Genomic DNA, 24,351 nt, shown 5'->3' with positions numbered 1-24,351 from the left:
GTCTATTGTAGACATTCGATACAGCATACCAAAGTCTAAATTAGATCGGGATCCCTAGATTAGAATGAGAGATGAGTCGAGTCTTAGATATCGAGACTAGAACTTGATGTACAGATCCGTATTGATTTATGTTCGTAGATGACGATTCATGCTTTATTTACAGACTGGTATTGATACATGTTGTTTGATTATGCTACATGTGATAAGATATAATTCATGCTTTTATGTTAATTCAGTTACCTGCATGTATACATTGTTTATACTGGGATTTAGTCTCACCGGAGTTATCCGGCTGTTGTCTTGTTTTGTATGTGTGCATGACAACAGGTGGGGCAGGATCAGGGTCAAGAAGATGATGAGAGAAGACGAGTTTAGAGTGGTGATTCCGGACCTATTGTAGACCTGGTTTAATACTTGAATTTAGTAGTTGAACCTTAGACTAGTTGAATAATTGTTGTACAAGATTTGTATTATTATACCGATTGTATAATAGATTGATTCCATTACCTTCCGCACTTGCATTAAAAAAAAAAAAAATTTAGACCCTGTTTATCTTAATTGATAATTAAATCCCAAAGATGATTAAGATGATGATTAGCGTCCGGGTCCCCACAGTAGTCATGTATCGAAATATACTCAAACTAAATATCGAAAGATCGATTATTTGTTAAAAATTAAATTCAGTAAAATTATGCAAGTATGTATTAATATAGCAAATGTGAAATAGTGAGAAAAGCAATAAAAAGATGTGTATAATTATGAGACCCCGGACCTCAATTTCCTAACCCAATACTACTTTTGCAATTTTTTTTATTGTTATGCTAAAATCTTGATCATTTTTTTTCCATAATTTTACATATAATATGCACATATGTATTTAATACAATCTATACTCGCATAATTCTAGCTAAATTCTACATATAAAGCTGAAAACAGGTCACTGGCCACTATTAGTTTTATCACAAACTTCATATGCATCCGTAAATAACATCTGAGGCATAATAATAATAATAATAATAATAATAATAATAATAATAATAATAATAATAATAATAAAACGTGGGTGGAAATAATAATAATTTTAGCAGGAAACTTTTCTTTTAAATTTGAACACATATTCTTCAAAATCTTTCAAACATGAAACAACCAAATTTTAAAACTAGTAATAAAAAAAGGACAAATATGTATACATACATACATACCTTCTTTATTAGTTTCTTTTAAATTTAAAAAACATTTTAAAAGAAAAGTGTATTTTATATATGAATTTGGAATCAAATTCAATCAAATATTTCAATGTGAATGGAAGCCTTCTATTCTATTTTGACTTATTTAGAAATAAAATAAAAAAAACAAGCAATTTCACCACTGTCATTACATGATTTTATGCTTACGGGTACTTGTATTATCCATATTTTTCAGAATATTTTTAGTGGACTAACAAATATTATTTAGAGAAAATAAAAATGTATTAGTGGAGAGCAACATAAAATCAGGATGATAGTTTGTTAACAAGGAAGCACGTAACCTACGACGTGCGTGCACTCTCATCGCATCCATTTCTCTTCCTGTCGAAGCTGCATTTGTTTGGATCGTGGTCGAGGAGTTGATGGTTGATCTGGATCCCAGGAGTCGCCCAATCGTCGAGTTTCAGGTGGGAAATTATAACCAAGAGAATATATACAAGGATCGATGGCGTATAGAAGAAGACATGGTATGGGAAGATCATCCACCTACGTGCTGCCGTCGGACGAAGATGGAGATGTGTACACAACGTCCTCTTCGCTGGCGGCTCAGGCCTTAAAGGCATCCGCCGCGAATTCTGACTCATCTCGCTTCAAAGACCACCCCAAGGTTCAATTCTCTTGATATAATACATATAAAAATCAATCCTGATATGTACATTATGTATACATGGAGGCAGATGGAGTTTTGGTCCCTTAATATATGTGTGTTTTATTGATGTCGTTTATATAAATAGGGGGGAGGTCATGCATATGATTACACATCAATGGGGAGTTCGAACGAAGACGGCGGCCTTTGGGGTGTTCTAGCTAGAAAAGCTAAGTCAATTCTTGAGGATGAAAATGCCCATCATTCCAAATATCATAGCGATAGCGTAACATGGCCAGAAATGTTAAATTCCTCTAGGATTGAACAGGTGAACAATCACATCTAGCTCTTCCGAGTTAAGGTGGACTGACATGCTATCTTCATTTGTTTTTGAAGCCACATAGTTTTATACGTATTCCGAGGTAGTTGGCTAAGCGTCAAAATCATGCTGTGATCACGTCTTTTGTTTTTTTTCCTCCTGTAATTATGTAGGCTGAAATGTCTACAAGGCTGGACAATCCTACACTGCGTAAGAGACTGGACGCACTTGCATCTTCGATGAACCGCATTGGTGACTCCATTGGGAATGCTTTCGAGGTCAGATTAGACCAGTTGTTCTCTGTTTATGCATGTGACCCTTGTAGATATCAGAATCCAACGTCAGAAGTTTTTATCTGGTTTTGTTAGAAACAAAGATGAATACTTTATCCGGAAATGACATTCATACACCATCTAATTTTCTATTTGACATTCTTTGGTTGCAATCTTAGAGTTGAAATGATATCAACAACAAAAATACCATAGCAAATGTCGTTTTCTTGGTTTAATTTCACCATTCTAGCTAGGGAATAGATGCCCTTAAAGATTCCTAAGTTTATTTATAAGCCCACATCTATTTCTCATGGTTTTCAGGAAGGACGCACCATTGTTGAAAACAAGACAGCAGATTTAATCCAAGAAACTCGGAAACTACAGCTAAGAAAAAAAGGAATCAATTTGGAGGAACTCAACTTTGAATCGGGTGCACCTGGTTCATGGAAGCAACTAACGGAATCGCCAAATCAAACCAGCCAAGAAGATCAGCTCAAGGCATCTCGCGACGTAAGGTTGCCATATCTTTGGTCTGCTTAAATTGTAGTATTATGTTTCTGTTTAAGAGCAGGAAAAGTGAGCCGTTAAGTATCAGTTCCATTACCTCAGAGTGACAAATATAAGTTGCATATATACTACTTGTTTCATACAACAGAAGAGGCGTTTCTAATAAACAATTAATTAAAGTATCATAATCCAAGCACTGTATATATGCTGACTTTGATTTATTAGATTTGACCTGAATATTTAACTTCAACATCAAAAAATCAAAATGTAAATCCAATATTTGTTTAAACGATATATAAACTTGGGTTTTTGGAGACTCATTTGAAACACAGTAAAAAAAGATACAGGGTGAATTATCTTATGCTTCAATTTGTTGGATTTTTCTTGCTTTGCCAGTGTTGAAATTCATTGTACACTACAATTTTGCAGGTGGCAATGGCGACAGCTGCCAAAGCGAAACTACTTTTGCGAGAGCTGAAAACACTTAAAGCAGACCTCACTTTCTCAAAGGAGCGGTGCTCTCAGCTTGAAGAAGAGAATAGAATCCTTAGAGAGGCTCGCGACAAAGGAGTTAATCCTGCTGATGATGATATGGTATCTTCATTTGTTCCCTTTTAGAACTCAAAGACTTGCGCATGGACGGACTAAATGAATCAAAGACTAACTCGACGTATTCAGTTGATCTATAATTCGTAACTTGAAATTCAAAACTTTATGCCCAGATACGCTTTCAACTGGAGACACTATTGGCCGAGAAGGCTCGACTGGCTCACGAAAATTCCGTGTATGCTCGCGAGAACCGCTTCTTGAGGGAGATTGTGGAGTATCACCAACTCACAATGCAGGATGTTGTGTACCTTGATGAGGGAAGTGAAGAATTTACAGAGGTCATTTCTCCCATTCCTGTGGTGTATAGGACAACACTCTCTATGTCTCCGCCATCGCCAACATCTCCAGCCTCGCCTACCGCGATTTCCTGCCAGAAAGGAAGTTCTGCAAGCTCCTCCCACCTCATACAGAAACAATAGATATCCCCCAAGAACCAAACTCTGCCAACTACAAAGATTACAATCGATTAGTTTTTTTTTCTTTCTTTGACCATTTCATCGTATTTCTTCTATTATTAAATCTTCGATTCTTTGGTTTGATCAAGAGTGGCGTTACACCTATCCATTCTCTTTGTCCCTCATTATTATAATAGGAAAACGAGCTGTGTATTAAATGTGAAAGCAGATTGGTTATGATTCAATTAATCATTGCAACTGTCCAAGCTGTAGTTCTGATGGTATGATATGCAGTACTACAAGACTTGTTCAATATAATTTACTTGATTAACGATGGTTTGTAAACTACAGCATTTTCTTTGACTTTACCCAGAACACACCAAAAAAGATAACGACTGCATTTTCCCAGTATTAAAAAAATAAAAATATTGTAACTATTTTAATATGATTTTCTCGCGATCTCTATCTTTCGATACATATTGATAAATTTTTGTTTAATATTTTGTACTGATACAAATTAATTATATGTTACTATATTTTCAATAACATTGAAAGTGATGCACATATAATAAATATTGGTAATTAATTAGCAAGTACACGCTAAATTTGATAGTGTACCTTTTCTTCTTGCTCTCTTATTTTCTTCCATGTCTTTTGCTTGATTATTTTATCTAATTGATTATTAAAATTAATATGTATGATAATCTGTTTATTTTTCCCTATAACGTGACTTTCATAATAGATGAAACATTGAATAAAAGAGTCATTTTTTTTATTTCGGCTGAAAATTAATATCACGCTTGTATTAAACAATGAATGACATAATGTGTTTATCAATAATATTGTACTCATATATAAATTTATGTACTATGTAGAAAACAATAACTGTAACAAAATAAAATGATAAACATGATACAAACTTTTAATTGATTTTAATTCAATAAATAATTTAAATTAAAATACAAATAAACTAAATGGATTATAGATCATATAATTAGAAAACAAAAACAAATTAAAAATTTTGATAAACTTCCTTAAATATTTTTCGGGTTGCTATCACTATCACATATCAAAATTTTTAGATCCTTAGGATTCGTGACTCTGGATACAGCAACATATAACTGACTATGACTAAAAACAGTGTTCTTCGAAAAAGTCATACATGAGACAATGATTGCCCCTGACTTTTGTTGATTGTCATTGCATATGATATTATCAAATGATATTCACTGTCTTTGTTGAAATTTAAAAGGAAGCCTTAGATCAGAAGACGTCAATGACGTTCTTGGAATAAGCACTTTATGAACTCCATACTTCCAGTAAGATTTTTTCCTTCCAAAACATGGTTTTCAAGCCTTGTCACGATCAATCTAGTGTCATTGCATAATCCAAGAGAATGACTTATGTTAGAGATAAAATACTTTATTTAATTAAAAAATCATACCATTTGTAATATCACTTAACAGAGATATTGATGTTGAAATCAGCATCTTAAATGAACCATGAAAACTAAATTGTTGAGATACTCTGGATCTCAAATCCATATTTTCTGTTTAAATATTTACAACAAAAAATATTTAAAATAAATGGAACTAATTCTAAAAGAAACATTTATAATCATAACTCACAAGATAAATGTATTCAAGTAAAAAAAAAAAATAGTAATTGGTACTTAATATAAATTTATTTAACATGGATTATTAACAATAGCCTACTATACAACTTCATAATCAATTTTGGTCTTGAAGTAATTTAACTAACAAAATTGGCCTGTTGAGTATGTCAAATTCCATACATATATTTTAATTCTAAATATGTTAATTAACAATTTTTTCTTGTTTTTATTATTTTGCCTGGATAAAAAAATAATAAAAATGGTAGTTTATATTAAATCGAAATACAATTAATTTTTAATCATCTATATTAATTCGGGAATTGTTGGTCTAAGATTAAAGTTGATATATTAAAGAGAAAAATAATTTTATACTATCATTGAAATAAATATATTAGATCTCAAAAATAAAATCAAATTAAAAAATAGTTCATCTAAAATATAGATGAATTTTTTTAATTATAATAACCTTATATCTATATATGTGTCATTAATTTTAAATTAATAAAATGTGTCAACGCAGCACAATTTTTGAAACATGTTTCAAAATTTCAAAATTCATATTTAAATTTTGAATAACAATTTGAATTTGATTTATAATTCCCATAATGAAATTTAATTTTTGGATTTGAAATTTGAAATGTAATTTAATTTGTTTTGTAAATCCAAAAAGAGATTCAATTTTCAAGAAGTTATGCACACAAACATTAATATACAATTTTAATAATGAATTAAATATATTTAAATATTTATTATAATATATCTTACCACATTTTTCGTTTATTTCCTTTTTTAGAATGTCATTTAGGCAGGAACTTACTAAATCTAGCAGAAAACTCTGATTTTATATATATATATATATATATATATATATATATATATATAGATTATTGGTTTGATGATTTTCTACATTTCAAATCGTTTATAATAATGATAATAATAAGCATGGCAAATAGAAATATAAAACAACATGAATTAAAATAAATAAAAAACTACTAATAATCCAAACACCATAGTTATCCAAAAATATAATATATAGTGAGAGTTTATTAAAGGTAACCGTTGGATAAAACTAAAAATTATATTTTTGGTATATATATATATATATATTTATATGGTGTGTAATATAATTTATGAGGGATATTGGATTTTGCTATATATATATGGTCTGTAATATAATTTATGAGGGATATTGGATTTTTCTGCAAAATGGGTTGCCCTTGAGTGTGGATGAGCTATTCCGATCAGCTCCGTCGTGTTCAGTTGACCTCCAGAATCCCACTCCAATATCCCCCGCCTCTCAAGAAATGCCGGCCCGGTCCGCTTTTGTGTTACCCTCTGCAATCGAGCTGTGAGTACCAACTCCAACCCCTCGTCTTACTCTGTCTAGTTGTTCCTAAAGGAATAATACGCTGCTTCTGTTTGTACAGTTACCCTCCACTAGTTTCTCTTGATTCCCGCTCTCATCCGCTCAAGTTTTTATCCCTTCAGCATTTCTTGGTTGGGACAGGTTTGTTCGATTATGGCCTTTTGCTTTCTTTTTTTTTTTCTTTTTTCTTTTTTCATTTTTTACTTGATTGGCAATTTGTGCTCAATATATTTGAGCGGCAATATCTTTAACATCCGAAACATATTGTGGGTTTTGAAAATCAACCCTGTAGCTATGTGAAGAATGTGTTGAAAATAATTGTTTCTTTGGGCCTTGGGGGGTGGGGCTTTGGGAGTTCAAAACCGAGCTTTTCCAAGAGTGCTACTTATGTATGGTTCACTGACTTGCTTTTTATATTACCGATCTCCATCCACTTTGCAGGAAACAGGAACCAAAAGATTTCTAGACTCAAGGTTCGGTTTTGGGAATCCATAAGATCGGGGTAAAGTGTTTGGTATATGTATTGTCGAAATACAGCGGAAGGGATTACATGATTTCATAAATTATAATCGAGCATATGAATATAAATTAATGATGAATTTAAACAAAATTATTTACTAGAAAACTAACTTGTTGTAGTTTTCCTCCTTTTCTTTTTCGTGAATCTGAGATGCGCAGAAACCACATCTTTCCAACACGATATTTTCTATCGACGACAGTGTGTGGGCATCCACACACTCAAAAATGCAAATACTAGAAATGAGAGTTTTTATTTTAATGGGTTGTATTAGTGACGCTTTAATTAAAGATCTGTACTTTAATTAATTCATCACGGACTTAATTTAAGTTTATTATCCATAATTTTAATCCTCTTGTATATAACTCTTATATATACTAAAATTATGGTTACATCGAGTAAATTAGGGATTTTGCTAAGCTATTCATGACAATAACATTTTCATACAAACGTGTTCAATAATAAATGTCGCTTTCATTAAAAAAATAGCTTATTACAATGTTTTAAGGGCACTATCCCCAACAATATATTAGCTGTAGGTCTATTTATTTTATTTTGGTGCCTGCTGCTATTAGCTTGAAAGACTAGGCTTCGAATAATTGCTTGGATAATCAGTTAGGCTGAGAATGACTGGCAGATGTTATTTTTACTGTAGTAACCAATGCATATTAATATCAGCTAAACATGCCATGATCAATAGGATGTGGACTAGTTGAATACTTTGATGTGTTTCATGTGTTAGGATTTTGAAGAACAATACGACACAAGTTATAGAACCACCTTCCACAGCCGAAGAAGAAGAAGATACATTACCCGAAGAATTTGTTATTGTTGAGAGTACCCAACCTGATGGAACAGTTGAGCAGATTATATTTTCATCCGGTGGTAGTGTCGATGTGTATGATCTTCAAGCTTTGTGTGATAAGGTGATTAAACCATTTTTTGTGGGTACATGTTATTTTCTCTCTTGAGGACTATTCGTTGTACACTAAATCATTGGACACATTTGTTTCCATGGATGTAATCTTGGCCCTTGTTGGCCTCTTTCTTTCTGCTCCTCTAAAAAAGAGGCCATGTCTGCCAGTAAATAATGCTTGCTGTGTGACAACAACAAAATGGGATCGCACACTTGAATTTTGCGGCCGTGTTTCACAATATGAAAAGCTAACTGTACTTCCACTTCAGCTTTTCGTTGATTGAAGCAAATTTATTGACAAATCTTGTCATGAAATGTATTTTGCCTTCTGTGCAATCTCTTTTTGTTTTATTGGTGCTTTGAATTCATACAGTTTCTTAATTGGAAATCAGGTCAGAAATCTACATTATATCGTGGAGGTCCTCTTTGATTGACTTTATCTATTTCTGTTTCAAACAACTTGAGGTAGTGTACGCCAGAAAGTAGTGGTAAAGGCCTGTTCAGTTGGCGGTTTCGTCATATATGCTGCATAGAGGGTTGTATTCATTTTTCCTTGACCTCTTCCATCTCTTGAAACTTTTGAAAATTTTAGCATTTTAGAACATTTTCTTTGCGATATTGGCAAAATAAAAATTGGTAAAAAGTTAATCGATATAGTGATTTCCATAATGGGTTTCATAGGTTGGCTGGCCTCGGCGACCGTTGTCAAAGCTTGCAGCAGCTCTGAGAAATAGCTATATGGTTGCTACTTTGCATTCCGTGAGCAAATCAGCTGGCGAAGGTACTTAGTAATAGGACCTTTCCAGGTTAAACAACAAAGATTTTAAGTAAAAATCTTTACTAGAAGTATATTTCTCATCTTTCCTGCAAAATTCATTATAATCTATGGAAATCTGGGTACTCTGGCCTGCTATAAACCAAGCGACGACATCTTACGTACTCTGGCTAGTTATTTGGCAGAGGGAAAAGAACAAAAGAAGTTGATTGGCATGGCCCGGGCTACATCTGACCATGCTTTTAATGCAACAATTTGGGATGTTCTTGTTGATCCTTCCTATCAGGTAGTCTCATGATACTAAGCTAGAAGGAAGCCCTTTAGCTAATTCGTTAGAATTTTTGCTTGGAAATCTAGTCATTTGCTACTTGAGCTTCGTGATTATGAATGCTTACTTGTGTTTTAGGGCCAAGGACTTGGGAAAGCCCTTATCGAGAAGCTTGTAAGGTCACTTTTGCAACGGGACATCGGAAACATTTCACTTTTTGCGGATAGTCGAGGTAAAGCGCCTCAACAAACACCTAATAATCAATTAGGAAGATCTTGTTTGCACTGAGCAACCTGAGGCAACAAAACAATCAGGAACAAGTACTAAACATGTTTGTTTATTGTTAGCATGATATTTGGTTCTTTAATATTTTATGCAGTTGTGGAGTTTTATCGGAGCCTGGGTTTCGAACCCGACCCCGATGGCATCAAAGGCATGTTCTGGCACCCAAAGTATTAGCTTGTTTTAAATCTTACAGGCTTTCCTCATCTGTGTAAGCTATGTGACGACGGGCCACGAAATTCGCTCGGAAACTTGTCCTCGTGTTACATGTACAAATCGCAATGTACATTGTATTTGAAAATGTCATATTAGTAGAAACTATTGCGTTTCTTGTTTTTCCTATTAGCCAAATCCGATTTCTAGGCTGATTGGGAAGTATTTGAAATTATAAAAAAATATGTAAGTTATTAAATGTATAAACAATTTTTTTTTTAATCCGAAGTTGGTCCAAATTTAGTAACATAAACGTATAGTTATTAAAAACAACAAAATCTACACCGTGGTATAAAAGCTTTGAAAATCTATATCGATTAGAAATTTTGATATGATATTATATATGTTGATGTCGTATTAATGTTACATCAACATTATGTCGAGAAAAATAATTAAAATTGTAAAAAAATTAACTATAAAAATACTAAATTTTTAATAAAAGCAATTTTGCTGCAATTGGGTTAAGCCAGCTCTACAATTTTATCGGGTCGGGCACAGTAATTCGGAGAAAGGCACAAAACCCATCCTTCGGTTAAGTTGACAATTTATTGTTCAATAAATACAGTCTGCAGAAGAAGAAGAAGAAGAAGAAGAAGAAACCGACGGTGGCAGAGGGCAAGCAATCGAAAATGGCGATGGTTTGGCTAGAAGCAATGCTACCTCTGGGGATTATAGCGGGGATGCTCTGCGTTATGGGAAACGCCCAATACTTCATCCACAAAGCTGCCCATGGCCGCGTCTGTACTTCCAGATCCGTTCCTCTTTCTGTTCTTTTCGTTTTGAATCAATTGAATCTTTCTGATTAATTAATCATATAATCGTGGCAGCCGAAGCACATCGGGAACGACGTGTGGGATGTGGCCATGGAGAAACGGGATAAGAAGATCATGTAGATTCTCTCCTCTCATTCCCCTTCCTACTAGATTATCCGCTTCGTAAAAGGTTTCTGCTTTTCCCTTCTTCTTTTAGGTTTGCAAACCGCCTTCACTAGTAATCACTGATAGTCATCTGAAGAAAATTTTAGAGTAGCGATTGATACTTCGTAACCTAAGAAGCTAAGTGCTTTTGTCGATACGGTTGGGTGCTTGGGGCAAGGTCTTCGTGTTTTTGTCGCGAAGAAGAAAATTTGTGACAGAAAATTCTGGTATCTTCCATTTGACCATTCGCTTACATAATCTGAGATAAACATTCAATATCTTCAATTGCATTATTATAACCATTTACTTCTTAGGAAACGATCTCTGTGAGGCACTTATATCATGTGGTTGTGTGTTGTTAAGAATGCCTATTAACTGCAGGTGGAAATTTCTTGCCAAAAAAAGTTTCCAGTTTTTCGTGGGTTGTGGAATGACAAAGGTGTAGGCTTTGCACCATGTGAAGTTTGCTTGAAGATAAATAACTTGAGATGTGAGAAAATTGAGGAGTTGATCTTTCCAAAATTTCGATCCTTGATAGAAAACTGATCATAGATGATGATGATGATGATGAGAAGTTCCCCAGTTATAGTTCAAGGTTTTTCATTTAAATTTCCTAGATCTCAGCCCTTTCAACCTCTTTTTTTCAGTATGTTACTTTCAAGAATAGGTTTAATTTAAAATCAGGTGCAGCGCCCATTTCTGGACGTGACTATGTCATGTAATTTATTTCCGGCATCGCAGCCCCCAAACTCAAACATAGTTCTCGGTATCCGACTTTATCAATCTTCGATTGTTTTGGGTGTAGCAGCAATTCAAGCTTAAAGCTTCTCCATTCTCACGGCTTCAATCATTCTTCTTTTGGTCCACACGGAAAATTCAGATTTGTATTGTATCCTGAAATCTCGACCTTGCTGCATCATTCTCTTTCACCTCAATATCTCTCTGTTTCAAACCATTCTTCACTGCGGCGAAGATTTAAATAAATAAGAGGAAGTTTACCTACTTTTTTAGAAAGTGTAACACTATTTAAGCCTCAAACAAGTAATTTAACTCTATTTATATAGTTATAAATAATTAAATTGTCAGTGTAGCAGAAGTGTACAAAATCTTATGGGGCCAATAATACCATAAAGGAGAAAAATATTGGCACAAGATATGAACTTTCCAAATCCTAGCCTGGAACAATGAATGTAATAAGAAATGATGTATGCAAATTCTAAGATATCTGAGGCAATTTGGCCAAGCAGCAGAAGAACCAAAAGCAGCGGCTTCAAGAAGCAGAGGAGCCATGCATGAGGGTGTCTTTGGCTAAGGGGTCTGGGGCAACCTAAAGGAGACCAAAATCCATTAGCGGTGGTTAAGATGGTTTTCCAAACTATCTTAAGAAATCTTACAAAACCATTTCAAGGTTTTCCATAGCTCGTAAAAACCCAATCCATACACCAACTTAAGCATCACTGTTAGAGTCCAATGTTAGGCCCACGTTTCTCCGTCTCCTTAAAGATTTCTCTGTTTCTCTTTCTTTTTCGTTAAGTTTTACTATACTGCATGTCTGCATCCCATCTCCTCTGTTAATCTATATATGTGCTTGTTTGTTGGAATTAATTACCTGTTCTTTTTTTTTTCTGTCACGGTGATGCAGGTAATGCTGCGGGGAGCTTTCTTTCAAATAAAAATGAGGGCCAGGTTCTGGATCTGTGGACTTTCATGTGAACTACTTTGTAGTTGTATTTTCTTGTGTTAATTGCGTTGGATCCACTCTTATAACGTGGGAAATGTTAATTGGTGGCGGAACATGGTCTTATGATAATGCCTGAATGCTTCTTTACATTCCAAAAGATATGACCATTTGTCCATTTCTTTCATCTATCTGTGTCTTACAAGATACCATGATTTTTGTTATCCACTGTCCAGGAACTTGTTAACCGTAAGCCGTTTATCAAGAGCAAACCTATAAAAAAATTCGGGGACCGACTCAATAGAGATTCGATAACGGGGTGGGGTGGCCGGCGGAGAGGTTGTGATCACTTACACGTTGGATCCTACCCTTAATTTGCTAAATTCAATAAACAGGAACCGAACCTATACACCGATCTCCACAAGCTTGTGACTCATACAGAACCTTGTTTGTTGTGGTTTGCATTAAGTAACCGCCCGGCAATTGCCGAAGAAAATGCCTAAGTGCATTGGAATTTGGATTGAAATATTTAATTTGTAATGAAAATTTTGATTTGAGCATCGAATTGAATGATGGATTTGGAATGACATCTATCATAATTATAATTACATCTATATGGATTAGCAGACGATGAATTTGAAACACATCCAAACATAAATCCATCCAAGTAATAAATAGATTTTTCGAATCCAATTTCATCATGGATTTGAAATTTATAGGTTCAAATCTTTTCATCCAAGTGCAACGTAATGTTGTTTTTGTATTGGGTCGATTGAAATCCATGATTTTAAATTTAGTTTCATCTTTTATTTATTTACACTATAATAACGATGATGATATATTAATTAAAATGGATTTCAAATGTTTCAAATATTTTAATGATTTGAACTTAATTGTGATAAATATAATTTAATGTAAGTAAATATGAAGATGGATTTGAATTTCTTTTACGTGGGCTATCCAAACAATGAAAATACAATTAAATCCATTGCTTTCAAATATTTCAATATAAACACAACCATCCTAAAAGAGTGATTCTATCATGTTCAGATTCTCATAGCTTCCATTGTTTACTTTACTGGTGGAATATATGCACAGATAGAACTTTGTAATGAATCCAAAACCTTATTTTGGACAAATCTACACAAAAATTGTTGGAGAAAAAAACTTTCTACAAAAATTTATAATTTTGTACGAAGTTTATTTTATTAACTCTGTGAACCAATAATTTCGATACTGTCCCTCTATATCCTTTTATTTTAATTGAGTGGATTAGAAATTTACATCCGGTTTTATGTTTTCAGTAACATGTCAATAATCTAACATATTATTCAATAAAATAAAAACAAAATACTTAAACTTTCATGTTGATTTTTAAACAATCTGAATTCTTTTTCATGAGATGATTTTTAAAAGTTAATTTTAGAAATGTACATCTGAATTCTAAATGAGATTTTATGGTGTGTTTCCTCTTACTAAATAGATGCATATTGATTATAGAGTAGGTCTTTTGTTAGACGATCTCACGAATCTTTATCGGTAAGACGGATCAATCATATTGATATTCACAATTAAAAGTAATATTCTTAGCACAAAAAGTAATACTTTTTCATTAACGACCCAAATAAAATATTTGTTTCACAAAGTACGACCCGTGAGACCGTCTCACACAAGTTTTTACCTTGATTATAATCACGTACGTTTTCATTACAATAATGTTTCATAATCATCAGCATGCAGCGTACTGAAAAAACGATCAAGACTAATCAGTGCAAATTTTATATGCCATCATATAAAATTATGAAACTAATTAGATTAATTTATCTTATAATTATTTATGAAATAATATGAATATTTTGTTTTCTATTAAAAGAGATGTAAAAATTGGATTTTGAATTTTAACTCACCAAAAACGTCGAACTGTTTAAAATATATAAATCAGTTGTAACTTAAAACTTGAGAAGAATTTATAGATCCTATTACCTTTTCATATGGTTTCGATTTTTATTTTTGTGAAACTGGAACCAAATTGTAAGTCTTAGATTCAGAATTATGATCTTGTTTTGATTTAGAATGAAATGAAATCTACAAAAAGACTGTTTGAGTTCGTGATTCGAATGAAAGTTTAAAAATCATAGTGGATTTCAGACTAAAATCAACCACCTTCAGACATCAGCTACAAAAAAACAGGAGGTGGTACTAAAAAATCCAGTAGCGTGACAAGTAAATTTCCTTCATCACAGAGACTAGAAATCCACTGGTTTCAGCCAAAATGCACACTACTGACAAATGAATCAAATATGAATGTTTTTCTAAGAGTTTAGCCATATTATATACACCAACAATAATCTCTATACTTCCTTCCCACATCACAACCCAAAAGAATTAACAAAACAATGGACTAGACACCTAACTGGTCTGCAATCAGAAAGCGAGAATTCCAAAAATAAACTCAGGGTATATATTCGGTCTCGAGCGTTGGTTGAGTCCTTGTTCCGGTAGCTGCTGGTGCTTTAGTGCTTCCAACAGTGGTCATATGCAAAGCCTCCCCCACATCTGCTGCCCTCTCCATTTGATGCATTTTCTTCCTATGTTTATACTTGCATAGCCACACGATCACGAGTCCTAGAATAATTAACAATGCAAATCCTCCTACCACTGACCCCACAATTATCCAGACCTTGGAATTGTTACTCCCTTCCTGCTCATCTGGAGTACCACTAATTACTCGTTGCGGTGGTGGTGGTGGTGGTGGAGGGGAGGAGAATGGTGCAGGAGCAGGGGAAATTGATTCCACTGCAATAGAGAAGTGCCCCTGTTGGAATGTTGTACAGATATTATCTGACAACACTCTAGAGAAACTAACTGAACCGTTTAAATCAAATGAAGCACACTTGGGAACTGATCCTTCTGGCACAGACTGTAATCCCAAAAACTTGATAGATATGGGTTGACCAGAGGCCTTGATATCCAATACAGGCAAGTTTCTGGCCATAAGATCCGCAGCATCATAAGCTAGAAGGCCCAATATCGGTGACAAATACGTGTAGCCAGGAAGGGGGTAATAAACCATAGACCAATTGCCCAGATTCTGGTAGACCAAAACAAGCCTCTCAGTGTAAGGCTGTCCCTTAACACCCTTGGGAATCTCAAACTGCTTGTACGTACTAACACCCTTCGTCCTTAAGCTACCACTCCGGAGTCTCATGGCCGAAACCTGAATCCCAGAGAGATTAGAAGGGACAGCTCCATCATAAACAACACCGGTTCGTGGACGCACAAATGCCTGGTACGCATAGTCTTGGAGGAGAGCATCTAGTGCCCGTGCATTACTAAACAATGAAAGAGAAGTTGGAGATGGAGGTGATTGAGCTCCAGTGACTCTCAGCAACAAGAATAACAACACAACAGAGAGACGAGGCAGTACCAGACCTCTAACAAGTCCCATGGATGGATGCTTCTAAATATCAAACTAATGTGAGCCAAACAAATGTAGTCGATCCAAATCTAATTTCAAGGCAAAAATGCGAAAGTCCGCCAGCTGGCAATCTGAATGTCAAAATGAACCTTAGATCCCAAAAGATCAAGCGAGCGAAGAACAAACTCCCCCACCTATCCTTTAATAATAAACAATAACAGGATCAAGAAACTTCACAGTCACACATCACAGGTTACCAAAGTTCATACAGAATCTTATTCCATGATCGTTAACCAACAGTGACAGTAGGGCAAAAGCTGTAAAGTCATCCAAGACAGTAAAGCCAAGAAGAGCAACTTCGAACCGTTGGAAAGCAGCAGCAAACCTCACAAGCACTTTTAAGTCCCTCACCCCCTCTCTCCTTTAGAATCATATACCATCACCATATTTAATACTATAAGCTAAATAAAAAAGAGAATCTACTGCGTCAAAAATTTAAAAACGTAAAAGAAAAAAATAAAGAAAAGAAGCCTCTCTTCTTTAAAGAAGTCAACGAAACTCTAAAAAGAATATAAAATTCCCAAATCAAGAACTCACCAACTCAACATGTGATTACCGTTCCCCCACTCCAAGTTGCAGCCAAGCCCGCGGATTCTGTATCTTTATATAAAGATACACATAAACCCTAATCCGTAAGCGACGCGGCGCACCGACAAAATCACGTTTCCCTCAGGATAAACAGGAAAATAATATACCCAATAGAGGAATGACTGAAAGAATGAATGGAAAAAAAAAACCCAATAAGCGGACATAACAAATTCCCTGAGAAACGTAAGCCCAGGAATCACCTCACTCACCCAATGAGATCCAATCTTTTTCTTAGTTTTTTATTTTGCGAAAAAAGGGGAAAAAATCCAACAAAGTGCGTATATTTACAAAAATCAAAACAGATAATGATCACTTACTTATCCTAATCGGTCTACAAATAAAAACTTGCTCAATGCGTCACCTTCCAACACGCAAATCAAATCATTATATCATCATGGTATAGATAAAAGAAGTGGATTGGAGTAAAAAGGGTGGGTGTAGAAGCAAAGATAGAGCACAAGAGTAGCTGGGTAACGTACAAGTATGCGTGAAAGATGTCCGCAGGTGGAAGCTGAAGTGGTGGATAGAGGAAAGTGACGGAAGTAGATTCAGTGCGTGTAAAAGACGAGACATGATAGCAAAGTGAAAGATAACTAGAAGAGATTAGAGACTATGCACTGTACAGCAATCGTGTTAGGTAAAATAAGTTGACAAGAATGCACATCGTCTATATAGAAATAATAATTCTGTGCATTTTTATTTTTTTCGATTTTTCTCGGACTTTTCTCTAATTTAACTAAAAATTCAAACTATCTCAGCAAATCTTATGCAATCACTAATATATATGTATCATATTTTAATAAAATTATATATATATAAATAGGATGCGATAAAAAAAAATCACAACCAATAAAATACCTTGAATCGATTATCACGAATCAATTTCTTCAATAAGCCGAATTAAAAAGCTCCAAAAATATAACGTGGTATCAAAGAATCCAGGCGAGACGACTCTGTCAGAGGCGAAGTCACTCAGACGCTTTAGTCGAGAGAAAAATACAAGACTAAGCGTAAATAATTATACATGATTAGGATTAGGAGCATTTATTTATAAGTAGAATATATGAAATTTTGTAATATATGCTAACTAGATTTGTGCATATCTATGCAATATTTTGTTATATCTTTAAAATATAATTGATGATATGATAAGATTTTTACCATATCATCAAAATATATCTGTGTGTGAAAGATTATTTTGAATTTCTTCCACCTGATTTTGGAATCAAACTCGATTTAATTATCGATGATTGCTTCTTTTTTAAAGATTTCAAGAACGAGATATTGTAGTTCAAGTTTTTAAAGAAAATTTTAAAAGATTTTATTCACCATTCTTTATATTCTAACCCAATAGAAACAATTATATTTATGGTCATAAAATTATATAAAACAGTAAATAGAGACAAAATAGATACTTATTCATTACAATTTGTTAATAAACATTAATTTATTTTAACACTTTTAATCAATAAAATAACTTAGAGAAATAAAATATGAATTTAGTCGAATTTACTAAAAAATAATTGGCTTTAAAAGTAAGTTTATTAAAAGGTAAAATTGACTTTAACTGGATCTTATATCAATTAAGCAATTTATAATGGTAAAACCAGCTTCTCTTTTTCCTGAAAACATCTGCCGAGCATATTCTCGTCATCTCATCCCATCTCATCTCGATTTATCAATAGTTCGTGTATCAAAATAGATTTTACTAAAAAAATTATAAAAATTATGTTAGTATATTTATCTGTTCTATGACTCCATTAAAATATTTAATTATCATTATTATATCTTTTATAATTTCAACGCGACATAAAAAAATTCATTTTAAAACTTTAAATTTTAGTACAATTTTATATTTTTCATATAAAAGTTATTTAACACAAAAAAATAGTTACACGTACAACACGTGTCAGGGAGGGAGTTATTGTAAAGTTGAGATGCCAAAATTGATTAATTTTTTGATGTTAAGTCCTTTTTTTAATAGGCAAAATTATTCATATTAAAAACCAAAAAATTTATTATAATAAATTCACAAAAATATAAAACTATGTCAATCTTTATTAAATTTAACTATTATATTTCACACACTTATTTTGGGCCAAAAGAACTACTTGCTTTTTATTCATGTACACAACTAATTTTTTTTTTTCTTTTATAGAAAAATACATTTCGATTTTCTTCTTGAGATCACATATTATGAATCTGGTGAAATGGCAAAGTGTTATTTTCTAGCCTCAATTTCGAATGTGCTGCCTTACCCAAAAAAGAAAAATTGGAAAAACAGAAACGACACAAGTCGAGTGTAAATGAGCGTGATCGAGTTGAACATCGAGAAAATTTTGAGTTATGAACTTTGTATTCGAGTAATTAAAAATATTTTGCTCGAATTAGTTCGAATTAAAGCTCTTTTTCAAACTTTGAGCATGTTTACTGTCAGTTGGCGGACAATCTAACGAAATAATTTATCGTTAAATTTTGTTGGTGAAAGCATAGTTTCGTTACATGAATCTCGGTTCGATTAGACCCTACTCACATGTCACTATCCCTCCATCTCAAATTTCACACCACAACTCTACGCCCATAACACACGTGAATTTTGATCGAAAATTAGACGATGAGAATGTGGACAAAACAATGGCTGATGAATTTGGCTATTTCCTCATAAATTTGTGCATGCACCCGCAGCACCATGGGGGCGCGTTGCTTCTTCCGCACTAAATATATTTCATATTACATCACGATTAAGAAAAAGTTTTCCCAAGTTAAATCCACAAGTTTTTTTTTGTTTTCTTCAATAAACAATTGTAACAATGAAAGGGAAACATGGGAGTGAAGACTGTCGTTATCGAACAATATACTACGTTGAAGCTGTCCCATTCTTCCTTCTATGTTTCGCTTTATGGCATACATGCATGCATATGGTTGGGCCATGATTTGAGATCATTTCGTTAGTCAATTTTGTTAGACGAGTGTATGATATTATTTAAACTCATGAAAAATTATTAATTTTTATTAAACACAATCGATAATTTATTTTATAAATATAGATACGTGAAATCGACTCATTTATTTTGACTTTTGATACTAATGACGGCCTTAATATGTGTAATATAATGTACAACTTAAGACTGTATTAATTGTGGAGCAGAGGTTGACAAAAAAAAAAATTGAAGGAAAATGGATCATACGCAGCTGCATTGGCCATAATTGCGTCTCCATTGTGCTTCTTCGCTTGCTCTTGCTCCCTCTTACCTTCCACCTCTCTGTTCACTCGAATTGATTCCGATTTCAGATCTAAACCAAATCTATTTCTTGTATTTTGAACATTCTTTTTCTATCTGTTTCTACCCTTCGAGCAGATACTGTATCTTGAGTTATCTGATGAGTCGCAGCCTCAAAGAATCTGTCATCGGCGCCGCCCGAAAGAGCCCGCCAGGGCTTTTTCCAAATGGATCACTTCGTAATTTCAATGAAGATGATAATTTGGATCTTTTCTCCAAGACCCACCGCCGCTTTTCCGTTACCTCTACTCACCACCCCGATGGTAACGTACTTTTTATCACCTTGTTTTCTTTTGATCAGTTATATCCAATATCGTTGTTTGTTTTGTTTTTGCTTGTTATTTCGATTTCGAGCTGGGTTTTGCTTTGCGACTGCTCATTTCACTGCGTTTGTTCAACCAATTGCGAGTTTGCTTTGATTTGCATTTTATTGTCCGTTTGGCCTTGACTGTGTGAACCTGTGATTTAGTAGTACCTTTAAAGCTGGGGAGACTCTCGATTGGATCGGCAAAACAGGGGAAGAGTGGATTGCATGATTTTTTGTCAGCAGATGGCGGGAAGCACGACTATGATTGGTAATCCTTCGATCTCTATTTCTTGTTATTCTCATTCTTGGGTAATCGGATCCGGATTGTAGCTTATGCTGAGATTTTATTTTCTTTATTTGGCTTGAAGCTTACCCCTGTCCCAAGTACCGCAAAACAATTGTGGAACGTGATAGATGCTGTTTCTGATCGTTAAAAGTTGGATTATCGCAAGTTGCTTTAGTTTCTCACTTGAAATAGGGAATGAACTTGCCGAATATGCATTTCCGTCCTGATTTTTGTTGTAGTTATATTGTTAGTTCTAGGCTTTGCTACTTTTGATGTGGTATAAGTTTTAGATTCAGTAATAGCTTGGAAACCTGATAGATATTCAAGAAGTGTTGCATTACCTAGTTAATTTAGTAACTAGTCAAGATATGGAATGTTGGCGAACGTTTCTAAAAGAATTTTGGGTGCCCATTGGATTCTTTCTAGATAATTCATAGCAGGTTGCCTGCTCATTGATTACTTATTTTATAACTTCCCATATTCTCCTTTTTCATAAAACAAGTTTTCTCAAAGATACCGTAGTCTAAATAGGAATTTGATATTTCTTGATGACTTGGAAGTCAGAAAATGGGGTATGGCCTTCAGGACCTCAGTACTGTGCATGATTAGAAAAACACGATGAGAATGTAGCTGAATCTTCACATCACTGAACTAAATATCTAAGAGCTCGATAATGGCCTCTTTTGAGTTTTCCTTGGATTACCACGGTTATAGTTAACATTATCAATGTTGCTAGTTTTAATCCGCATAGAACAAACTCCACACGATGAACTATGTGAAGTTTCCAAGTAATATTGTCATGCATCATGGATTACTATCTGTTAGGCTTCTTACACCTCCTGGAACTCCTTTGGTCACTTCTTTCGGATGGAAATGAATCTCAGCCTGGCCTTCTAGCTCCAAGAAGCAGTCCATTGATCAGATCAATCTCGACAACCAAGGCCTCAAGGGTATGTGAACTTGTTTCCCATTTCTCACTATCAGCTTCTAATACAGTGTTTTGGCTCTTTTCCAGTTATTTTTGTTCTTTTTTGGAAGTATTTCTACTTGTATTTGTGTTGTTAAAGTTGACTTGCTACTTCACCATCAACTTTGGCATATTTATGAAACCTTTTGTAAACATAGAAAGTTTCCAATTTCAGCTGTCAGTTTCTCAGTCAGAAAGCAACCATGCTGCAAAACCAACACGAAGCAGATCTGTGACTCGTTCTTCTGTCTCTAGTTCCCAACACAATTCCTATTCTAATAAATCAACTTCCATTCTGAACTCAAGTTCTGCTTCCGTCTCTTCTTATATCAGACCATCAACTCCTACCAACCGCTCTTCAGGAACTACAAGACCTTCAACCCCTTCTGCACGCCCAACAGTGTCAAGATCTACAACTCCTTCTAAATCTCGTACCGTTTCCACTGCATCTTCAGTGGATAAACCAAGACCATCGCAGAACTCAAGACCATCTACTCCTACTTCTAGGACACAAGTTTCTGCAAACACTAACTCTTCTGCGGCGTGGACAACATCGAGGCCATCTACACCTACTCGTCTAAATTCCACACCATCTTTATCTCTTGTTTCTGGAGCTTCTGTCCCAGGTGCACATAGTCACACCAACGGACGCAATGTTGCTTCTGTATCTCGCCCAAGCTCCCCGGCTTCACGAGTTCGCCCGCCCCCACATACTATTGTACTCCCTGATTTTCCACTTGAAACACCACCAAACTTGCGAACGACTTTGACAGAGAGATCAATATCTGCTGGTAGGTCCAGACCTGGACTGGCTATTGCTGCTAAAGGAAATGTAGAACCTTTAGCAACTACAGTCACTGCGCCGAGGAGACAGTCATCACCGGTGGTCACCAGGGGAAGAGCTGCAGACCCAGTTGGCAGGGGTCGACCACTTGTGAATGGACAGCTGAATAATTCGGTGGATTATCGAAGAGAGTTGTCGACTCGGAAACCTGTCAGTTCATCCATTGATGGCACTGGGTCTGGCCGGACAATTTCCAAGAAAACTCCTGATATTGCTGCAAGACATATGGTATTCATTTCTAACTTTGAGTTTTTAAATATTTATTAGTAACATATGTTTTACTATTAAATTCCCAATATGAAGTTTTGCCTGTTGCTCTGTACGTTTCCACAAGTGGAAAAAAAGAAGAAAACTTCTGAGCATTTTCTTTTGCAACCCTTCTTTGTGTTTTAGTTTACCATATAGGTGGTAACAAACTTGAACCATCGCAAATAACATGGTAATACGACACCCTCACCAGTTTGCCCATGATTCTGTTTTCAGCTTCTTTTGTTCCCGACTCTCAGGGACCTTCATGCGATGACATGTCGATTATCCTCCCTTTCATTATTAGTTTATGTAACCAGCAAGCAGGATAATGAGTGTGGGTAAAGATATTAAATAGGAGCGACTAGCAGTATTAAGGATGCGCTGGTGCCTGGTGCCATGTTTATCACCAGTTGAGTGCCATTTATTGGTTTCTCCCTTACGAAAAGGGAAATGAATAGTCATAACTTAAATCAGTGCCATATGATAGTAGGTGGAGCTTATGTTTGCTCATCATCGTTCTCAACAATCTTCTACTTCTATTACAGGATCTAAAAAATGGAAGCAATTTGTCTCGACCTCTTACAGGCTCAAATTTATTTCCTCAAAGTGTTCGATCCGGCAACCATAAAACTCAACTTTGTGCAGCATCTGGCAATGGATGCGTACCAATTTCTCATTATAGTGACGTTGCAGAGAACGTAAATTATATTAACACATTTTCGGAAAGTGGAAGTGAAGAGGACAAGCATCCATCTTCAGCAAGACTTGCCAACAACGATATTTATGAAAGCTCCCGCTATGACATGATTCTTCTTAAAGAGGACCTGAAGAATATGAATTGGCTTCACGGTATCGACGATAAGTCCGATGAAGGATCCATCTTTGATAATGGATTTGAGAGTTTGCAAGAACCATTTGACCATGAATAACCCCTTGAAGGATTTTTATTGTTCCTTTTTTGGTCATTCTCCCCTGATATTGTTTGCAAATATTTTGGTTCCTGAAAATCCTATACTGGTTGAGCGTTTTACGTTACCTGACGAAGCAAAATGTATTGTATTTTACTTATGGGATTTAAGTGTACCTTTATCGGCCACTTGAACTACGAGCAAACGATGTAAAAGCAAGGTTTGTGCTATACAAAATGGTAGTTTTACTGAGATGAATATGACTGAAGTTACTTTCTTGTTCCTTGAGGCAAGCGTGAGCAGTTATTTTGAAGAAGTTATATTGCATAAGACTTTCGGTCAACAATATTATTTCTCGAAGACAAAAACTTATGTGAGACGGTCTCATCAGTCGTATTTTGTGAGACATATATCTTATTTAGGCCATCAATAAAAAATATTATTTTTTATGCTAAGAGCATAAGTTTTATTGTGAATATCGGTAGGATTGACCCGTGCCACAGATAAAGATTTGTGAGACCATCTCACAAGATACCTTCTTTTTTCCCGAATTATCTTGTTGACGAAAGTTTTGTGTAATATAACTTCTTCAAAATATTATGTATGATTTGTTAAGCTAAGATCCAAGCAAATTTAGATAATAAGGTTAAAATTGATATCAATATTTTAAAAGATATGTAACCCTAATAAACGTCACAGTATATCAAGGAACATACAGAACATAATATATACTAGTAAAAGATGCACACGCGTTGCATATATTATTATTATTTTTAATTTGATCAAATAATACTAAACAATTAACACGAGATTATGTGATGTTAGTGTATTAAAGTCAACTTCCGGAAGAGATTATTCCCAGAAAATTAGGACAAGTAAAAGATTCCAGGAGAGATTCCCAAAAGATTAGGATAAGTAAAAAGATTAAAGTCAACTTCCAGAAGAGATTCCCGGAAGATTT

At 34.5% G+C, this 24,351-nt stretch overlaps 4 protein-coding genes and 1 pseudogene across 9 annotated transcripts; 4 read left to right on the top strand and 1 right to left on the bottom strand.

Moving 5' to 3' along the window:
* The first annotated feature begins 1,474 nt into the window (after positions 1–1,474).
* LOC142529330 (uncharacterized) lies at positions 1,475–4,193 on the top strand. Its single transcript, XM_075634844.1, has 6 exons — positions 1,475–1,854; positions 1,982–2,161; positions 2,326–2,430; positions 2,746–2,934; positions 3,361–3,525; positions 3,654–4,193. Exons 1-6 carry the CDS (start codon positions 1,693–1,695, stop codon positions 3,957–3,959), a joined length of 1,107 nt encoding a protein of 368 aa, XP_075490959.1. The 5' UTR covers positions 1,475–1,692; the 3' UTR covers positions 3,960–4,193.
* A 2,514-nt stretch (positions 4,194–6,707) lies between these two features.
* LOC142529878 (histone acetyltransferase TAP1-like) lies at positions 6,708–10,015 on the top strand. 2 transcript variants are annotated; one of them, XM_075635564.1, is made up of 8 exons: positions 6,708–6,898; positions 6,978–7,057; positions 7,358–7,418; positions 8,176–8,359; positions 9,031–9,130; positions 9,310–9,410; positions 9,531–9,624; positions 9,772–10,015. In XM_075635564.1, the coding sequence occupies exons 1-8, from the start codon at positions 6,711–6,713 to the stop codon at positions 9,849–9,851; spliced, it is 888 nt and encodes a 295-aa protein (XP_075491679.1). In that variant the 5' UTR covers positions 6,708–6,710; the 3' UTR covers positions 9,852–10,015. The 2 variants fall into 2 exon arrangements, with proteins under 2 accessions (XP_075491679.1, XP_075491680.1); XM_075635565.1 differs by lacking the exons at positions 6,708–6,898; positions 6,978–7,057 and adding an exon at positions 7,064–7,212 and having other exon boundaries at positions 7,272–7,418.
* Positions 10,016–10,437: 422 nt separating this feature from the next.
* On the top strand, positions 10,438–12,669 carry LOC142530096 (NADH dehydrogenase [ubiquinone] 1 alpha subcomplex subunit 1). Its single transcript, XM_075635873.1, has 3 exons — positions 10,438–10,624; positions 10,715–10,829; positions 12,447–12,669. The coding sequence occupies exons 1-2, from the start codon at positions 10,517–10,519 to the stop codon at positions 10,778–10,780; spliced, it is 174 nt and encodes a 57-aa protein (XP_075491988.1). The 5' UTR covers positions 10,438–10,516; the 3' UTR covers positions 10,781–10,829; positions 12,447–12,669.
* Positions 12,670–14,694: 2,025 nt separating this feature from the next.
* Positions 14,695–17,189, bottom strand: LOC142529661 (uncharacterized). Of its 5 annotated transcripts, none has more exons than XM_075635255.1 (2): positions 16,498–17,189; positions 14,695–16,031 (listed from the first exon to the last, which is right to left on the bottom strand). In XM_075635255.1, the coding sequence occupies exon 2, from the start codon at positions 15,928–15,930 to the stop codon at positions 14,935–14,937; it is 996 nt and encodes a 331-aa protein (XP_075491370.1). In that variant the 5' UTR covers positions 15,931–16,031; positions 16,498–17,189; the 3' UTR covers positions 14,695–14,934. The 5 variants fall into 5 exon arrangements, with proteins under 5 accessions (XP_075491370.1, XP_075491368.1, XP_075491367.1 ...); XM_075635253.1 differs by having other exon boundaries at positions 14,695–16,094; positions 16,498–17,188; XM_075635252.1 differs by having other exon boundaries at positions 14,695–16,670; positions 16,866–17,188.
* A 2,510-nt stretch (positions 17,190–19,699) lies between these two features.
* On the top strand, positions 19,700–23,648 carry LOC142528994 (uncharacterized; annotated as a pseudogene).
* The last annotated feature ends 703 nt before the right edge of the window (positions 23,649–24,351 follow it).

This window comes from Primulina tabacum, chromosome 16 (assembly GCF_025594145.1).
Source record: "Primulina tabacum isolate GXHZ01 chromosome 16, ASM2559414v2, whole genome shotgun sequence".
NCBI classification, from domain to species: domain Eukaryota; kingdom Viridiplantae; phylum Streptophyta; class Magnoliopsida; order Lamiales; family Gesneriaceae; genus Primulina; species Primulina tabacum.
This window is presented reverse-complemented; position numbering and strand designations above follow the sequence as displayed.